Here is a 7,625-nt window from a genome sequence, read left to right as displayed (position 1 = left end):
CGCCCCAGCTTGGGCTAAGTTAAGTCAGCTCCTCACTGCCTTCCACCCTGGCCCCCAGTGGAGCCTGCCCGTGAGAGCTGCTGCCATGCCATGCAACCCCTGAGCAGGGTGCTAGCTGTGGGGATGCTGCCCTAGTTTGCAGGCAGCACCTGCTGGATCCAACTCTTCCCCGAGCCTCCATAAGGAAGAGCATTTGGCAGGCTTCCAGCTTGCACTGGGTGCTACCTGTGAGCTGGGAGGAGCACCTGCACAGCAACCTGGAGCAGCTGTCACGCCACCTGGATGGCCCCCAGGGGTGTGCTGTCACCAGGGAAGGATGGACCAGGGCTCCCCCCACAGCTCAGGGGCTACTTGGCCCACCAGCAGCTCACCCCCCAGCTGCAGCAGAGGCGGGCAGGCTCCACAGGGAAGAAAATAAAAGAAAAAAAGAAAAAAAAGGGGATTTAAGCCAGTCACCAAAACTGTGACAGAAGCCCCTAAATTGAAATGGTGGGTTTTTAATTGTCACGATTAGAAACCCACCATTTCAGTTTAGGGGACTAAATCCCTGTCATGTGTACAAGTGGCCTAAGACACAGCTTAGACTGGAACAGTTGGGTAAAAAGTGGCCTTGTACAACTGTCTGAACAAGAAGGATATCAATAAGTTCATTTACTCACATCTTTACCAATGAGGTCTCTCTGGTTCTCAATGATACCCCAAGGAGGAATTCCAACAGCCCAAATCTTTCTCAGATACTGAGAGGCATGAGCTTTCAGTGCATCTCCCACATGCTTTGAAATTCCTAAACAGACAACTTTATTATAATTAACAATACTACTACTACCACCACTATAATAATACATTCAGATTCTTGTTGCACAACTATGCTTACCAAATTTGTGGTACATTTTCTGTTTTGCTTTGTAGCTATTTTTAGTTGATAAGCAAAAAGTAAAAGATAACATTATATACTCTGTTGATATATTTCATATGAAATTATAGGAATAGTAAATAACATTTTTTTTTAAAAAATCAAATATATCCCAATGATCCAGATATGCTCACAATTAATGTCACAAACATGCAAAGTCAATGCAGCTAACTATTTATATAATGTAAAGTATTTTCATAAATATTCTCTGACATGGGGTAAGAATATATAGCCTCTTTAGTGTTTACTTTTATGTGTTGAATCTAATTCTCATTCTAAAGCATTTCAATTACTTTGAATGGCCATTAGTAAAAGTTGATGCGCCACAGGTCTCAGATTTATTTTCAAATGTATTATTTCAAATAAACTATTTCACTCTGAACAAGCCTGTCATTTAAAAAAATTCTGCACAACAAATTAGTAACCTTTCACTCATGAGATACCCCAAAACATTAAACCTGAGTAAAATGGGGGGAAAAGGGCAAGCAAATGTTTCACTTTTCAAGTTTCTGAGTCACTATTAAAAGATTAGTCATTTTAAAAGGATTTTTCAATTCTGAAAAATTCTTTAGCCACACCTTTTTCTGATTTTTTAATATAAAATAAGATAATATTGGAGCTCAAATGTAAGTTAAGGGACCAGAGGGTCCAAGTGCTTTATGTTTCATATTGTTTTTTCGTTATCAGTCCAGTCGAACTATTTAATGATGGGGAACGCCATGTCTGGACTGGACTTACTTACTCATCTAAACATGAGTTAAGGACCATATACGAATTGCCAGAAGGGCCAAAGGAGACCTGACAGAGAGCCAAGGCTGGAGGCTCTTAAACCTTACTTGGACATTTTGATGACCCTGACTGGGTGTCAGGTGTACAGAATTTATTTCTTTTCCTTTCTCTCATTTTACAAGCAATTTTTCACTTCAGGAACATCTGTATGGCATGTGGATGGGGTGAAGAGGAGGCAGGAGCCCCGTGAGAGAGACCTATGGCCACACAAGTGCAGTCCCAGTGCCATTGGGAGCCTTCTGCTTATCCCTTAAGATTAAGATGTGGTGGGAGAGAACAGAAGAGCAGCACGCAAACATGAGTACATGTTCAGGCCAAGCTGTCTTCACGTAAGGCCAAGTACACAGGCAGTATCAGACGCACCTGTGGCATCAGATACAATATTCCAGAATGTCTGTGTGTGTGTGAAGGTTTATTATAAATATGTTCATACACCCAACCTGACATTTCTGTAATTTATCTCCTTCTAAAGTTATAGTCATCCAGTCAATGATAAATAGTATAGCTATACCTTAGGGCAGGGGTCAGCACCCTACAGTCCATAGGGAGAAGCAGCAGTAATAGCAGGGGCCTAGGGCTGGCCTGTCTCGAATCCAAGCTGGGTTATTCCAACCCATGGCCAGGAAAGGTTGCTGATGGCTGGCTTACGGTATCAGGCCAAACCAGACCGATCTTGTAAAACACTCGTGTCTATCACTCAGTCAAAATATCAATTTTTCTTTATTTCTAATATTTTATCTTATTTTGTGCCATAAGTATCCAGAATGATTGCATTATAGTAATCATTGCTGTAACTGCATTGTAACATTCCTCAAGCCCATATACTGTATATAAGAAAGACCAAGAACAAGAAATGCATAGAGGCAGATATAGAGAAAAAATGTCTGTACCACTGTTGATGCCTTCAGTAATTATCCACGCTCCTGTAGTCTCAGCAGCTTTGATCAGTCCTTTGCTGAAAACTTGTTTGACCTTAGACGGAAGCTTGAAGTTCTGGATGCCTCCATGAACAGAGATCACTAGCTTTGGCAGTTCCATCTGCCACTCTTTCACCATCAGATGTAACAGCTGGTCTGACTTGCTATCGTAGGAGATTCTAACATACTGGAAAAAATAGACATGTATTCACTACATATTTCTTAAAACCAGCATGGTCAACTGGCAGCATATGTGCAATAAGTAGCACGGACAACCTCTATGTGTAGCATACCAAATAGTGGAGGGGACAAGCAGCAAAGAAGCAGTTAGGGCAGGGAGCAGAAAGCAGAGCAGCTGACTGGGCAGGAACAACTGGGCAATCTAACATATGTTAAAATCAAGAAAAATTACATATGTATGCAAACCTTGGCATGGTAAGTGTGATCACCGTCTTGGAAATTGATAGTACCATATGCATCAGTGGGACTTATCTGTGTGTGTTTTTGGACACACCATTCTTCATCATTACTCTCTCCGACAGACTGATAAGCAGGACAACTATAATCTATCCCAGGATGATCTCCAATCAGCCGGCCACAACAGCATCTTAAAATTGGAAATAAAATCATGATTTTATATCACAGACTTAACTATCAGGTCTTGATCAGAATATCTCGAAATAACACTTTATTTTGCAAAGATGGCAGTATTATGCAGGTGTCTGATATCAAAACAAAAACAAATAAGAATGGCAAAAAGACGAAGGAGAGAAAAATTATAAATACATATTGTTTGGTAGTCATTATCTCTGGGTCTTGTCTTTTTCTTACACTTTGGAAAAACTTAAAAGTTTGTCAAGATTATAAAATATTATGGAACTAAACTGAAAATTTCAATTCTTACTATGTATAGCCACGTGGATTTCTGGCAGAGAAACACTGAGGTGCAGATACTTATGCTTATTATTACTATCTACTTGTACTGCTGTAGCACAAAGAAGTCCCAAGCATAGACCCTTTAATTACACAGAAATTAAGAGTCACCTTTACACTAATTTCCTGATCACTAACAGACTGAATGTACAAAACCTTGCCCCTGAAATGGGACATAAATAGGCCATTAGCTATGCCATTAGCAGGTCTTACTACTGTAGTGATCAATATCATATTGTCAATATTCAGCTTCATTTTTTAAGGCATCTGACATTACCTTCTCTTAAAGGTAGGGACAGAAGTTATACATAAGCCATTTCAAGTGATTGGAAACCAGTTTAAACCTGTAACAGAATAGAAGTTCAGTGCACATAATCCAGTTTCAAAATGGCTGAAACTGGTTTATGATAAACCTGGCTGGGTGTAGCATCAGACTTAAGTGATTTGGGTCAAACCAGTTTATGAAACTTCTGTCCCAGACTCCTTCCTAGTTCAAGTTAAATCAGTCTCCCAGCATTCTTTCCAGCCCTGGGCTGAGCTGTGCTGTGCTGTGCTGTCTGCTCCAGCAGAGAAGGGGGTTGGGGGGGGGGAGACAAAGAGAGAGGCAGGGGCTGCCCCCCACTCCCAGGCATACCCTGGCTGGGGGCTGGGACTAGGGAAGGGAAGTTAAACACCCCTTCCCCCACTCATACTTACAGCTGGCTACAGCTGTGGACTACAAATCCCAGAGGCACTGGGAAGTAGCCCCTGCCTATGCCTGGAAGGAGAAAGAGTCCTGCTGCTATAAGTCTGGACTGCAAATCCCAGAGACCTCAGGGGCACCAGGAAAAGAAAATAAACACACAGCCCATGCTAGCTACACGCCAGACAGCGTGCTCTAGCACCCCCAAGCTTCTGGTCTGAGCCACTGCAGGTATGTGGCTGCATTACCTGAATCAAAAGTAAATGTGTGTCCAGTTGTTTCTCAATTTAATCTCTGCAGTTTAGATTAACCTGAAAAGACTAAATCGATTCAGCCTCAGGCTTTTTGACTGTGTCTACTTAGCCTTAAGCTTTTAAAATACTTCTGTGAAATGTTAGTGTGCCATCTCCTGGATACTGTTCTCCTACTCACTTTGTCTGCTTCTATTGGCAAAATCAAGCCAATATACCAGCATTAAAAATAACGAGTGATGTTAAATCTTTAAAAACAAACAAAAACAGTGATGAGCATACCAGTCCATTAACAAGAAAAAGTGCCCTGGATTCTTTCCCTTATTCCATTAAATCTATGCCTACCTACAACCCCCCCTCTTTTTCTTTGCCCTCTTCAGTCTCTACTCCATTCTAACCCTCGCAGACATCTGTACATGCAGATGTTACATTTATATCCACCTAACTAGGGTCAAGTCAATTTAAGTGTCAATCTGTGAGATGCTCAGAGAGATGAAAAGAGGCAAAAAAATGGCAGGGCCAATCTAAATTAGTTCCTGCCACCAAATTCAATCAAATTCAGTTGCTCTGAGGATGGAGGCTTTGGAAGTTACTACACTCCAAAAAGCAAAGAGTAGAATATAATGCTTTCTAGAAATAGAAGACAACCAAGGAATATACTTGCTCATCACTTCCTCCAGTGGCTCTTAGGGACCAGTAGTGGGAACTACAGATATTTCCCCAAGGCAAAAGCAATGATGATATTATTGTTGCCATGTACTGAGCAAATTTCCCTGGCAGTCAAAGGGAGTTGAAATTTTAATCTTCCTATGCTAGCTTTTCTCATTTCATCCCATAGCCTTTTCACTACATTGGGAACCTGTGAGAATAGACATTTTTAAATTTTAGCACAATTGTTACAAGGCATCTTTCAAAGAAAGGAAAATAACACAAGAATCCAGACATCCCTACTATTTTCCCATGAACCTATAAAGAACCAGTGGTCTCTAAACTATGTGGGAGAAAGGGGGGACAGAAAAGCTGATATTAATATCTCCTTATGTTATTACTACTTAATTAGTATACAAGTAATAGAGCAAACAGTAAACCCAGTTAAATACCACAATGCCCCAGTCAAAACCAGTATGAACTAGCTAGTGCCAAAACCTGAACAGAAACCACTGAGAAGTGATCAAATTAATCAAAGTTTGACTGTGTTTTATAAGGCCTGGAACCAATTTTGCACACACAATAAACTATCATCCAAATTCCACCACACCATTACTATCTTCTTCCTCCTTATGCATTATAAAACCATGCTACTAGCTGTTTCTACTTTTTTACAGGAAAGATCATACAGGGGGAGCAATCCATCACCTGACATAAGAAATTAAGCCAATGGTTTTGGAGCTAGAAGGTCTAACAAGCACTGGACCTTTTTTTCTAAATAGCAATAGTAACAGTTGAACTTTATATTGCAAGTGTATTAATAAACAGTTTGTTTCCAGTTTCAAAAACTGACTTTAACTATCATTACAATACTGATAACAGTTGTTTCTGCAAGGTCAGTGCAAAGCTGGAAAATAGTCATTTCTCCTATAAAATGAAACCATCTGTAACAATGAACCCTGAGAAAGTCTACAAATGACTTAGACACCAGACAGAACCAGGTCAGAGTGACCTTAACAAGGAACTATCATTATTCTTATTGCCCTTTTCCAAAGATAGGCTGCCATATAAAGTTCAGGTTATAGCCTACCATTCTTTGACAATTAAAGAACAACTGTTAAATGTCAGCTACCATCATTGCTTCATAAATGTTGAATGGATGGGAGCCAATTTCTTGAAGAGGCAATGACTGCATGATAGTTACAGTCTACATCTAAATGAAGTACATTCTACCAATAATGAGATCACTGGAAGTATACAGGTTAAACAATCTATTACACATTAGTATTTGTCTAGATATGGCCACATCAATCTGTGAACCCCAGTTCTTTTTGTGAATGCTATTTTCATTGTAAGACTCTTCTGTATGCTGAAAAGGCATTTCAGCCCCATGGGTCTAAATCATCCCTTTTTCACAGAGAACATTTCAAGAGAGAACCAAGCAGACCAGAAAACTCTACAAGGTTCCTTTGGGACTGATTAGGGCCCACAAGGAATTGATGATTTTTGAAAGAGCAGTGACTCCAACTAGCAAATTATCTGAAATAGCTGCAGAGTTAGCAGGGAACAATGAAAAGTTCTCCACAAACTCCTGCCTCCACGATATCCTCAAAAGCTCAAGACCCCCTTCCTTCTACACAAAGAATCTACCACATCTCTTGGCTTGGTTTTATACAGGTTACATATACCCTGGACACAAAATGAATAGATGACACCTTCTGATGGACCTCAAGAAAATTTTCAGCCCATTTTAAGTCTGCTGAGCCAAAAACCTGCCTCGAGGGAGTCCCTTCTTATTGGTGCAACTTTAAAAATTGTTTATGCTTTTTGACAAATCTGATTCTTCTATTCAAAAGTATAAAACAAAAAGAAAATGTGGAATTGACTTTAAGACTAAGGCTAAATAACCAAGAGGATGCAACAGTAATAACAGTTGGTAGTATACACCAGTTTTTTCACTGTCTGACCAAGAGTTCTAAAGGAGCTGGCCGAAGTCATTGTGAAACCCCTGGCGAAACTCTTCCACAACTTGTGGCACTCTGAAGAGGTCTATGAGGACTGGAAGAGAGCCAATGTTGTGCTCACCTACAAGAAAGGGAGGAGGGAGGACCTGAGTAACTATAGGCCAGTTAGTAGGGCTGTGCAAAGCTTCGACTTAGTATTCGATTCGACAAATATTTGACATATTCGACCTTGAAAAGTGAAAGTCAAGTCGAATAGCAGCTGGTCGAATAGCTGTCAAATTGAATACTGGAAGTCGAATATTAACAGCGCGAGTCGAATATTCGACAAGGGTCGAATATTTGACTTGCCTATACTGGATTCCCTGTGGGGGGAAAAGAAAAGGAAAGTATGGGGAGGGAAGGGAAGAGGAGGAAGGAATGCTTTCATGACTGACATGTGTGGCTGGCCAGTGACCTGTCAGCATTCTTTGAGGTCCCTTCCAATCCCAGTGCTCTGGGGGAGGGCCAGAGAAAATGCATAAAAGGCAG

The 7,625-nt window shown here is 40.7% G+C and overlaps 1 protein-coding gene across 6 annotated transcripts in view; it reads right to left on the bottom strand.

Annotated features, from left to right (window-relative positions):
• Positions 1 to 7,625, bottom strand: part of TRPM6 (transient receptor potential cation channel subfamily M member 6) — a 135,536-nt gene that overhangs the window by 83,920 nt on the left and 43,991 nt on the right. For all 6 annotated transcript variants that reach the window (XM_019517451.1, XM_019517448.1, XM_019517449.1 and 3 more), the window contains exons 4-6: positions 3,046 to 3,226; positions 2,593 to 2,806; positions 660 to 784 (exon numbers count right to left, since the gene is read on the bottom strand). In XM_019517451.1, the coding sequence (XP_019372996.1) occupies positions 660 to 784; positions 2,593 to 2,806; positions 3,046 to 3,226 (520 nt within the window). The remainder of the gene's footprint in view (positions 1 to 659; positions 785 to 2,592; positions 2,807 to 3,045; positions 3,227 to 7,625) is intronic.

This window comes from Gavialis gangeticus, unplaced genomic scaffold (assembly GCF_001723915.1).
Source record: "Gavialis gangeticus isolate Ggan-Ray unplaced genomic scaffold, GavGan_comp1, whole genome shotgun sequence".
Taxonomy (NCBI): Eukaryota; Metazoa; Chordata; order Crocodylia; family Gavialidae; genus Gavialis; species Gavialis gangeticus.
This window is presented reverse-complemented; position numbering and strand designations above follow the sequence as displayed.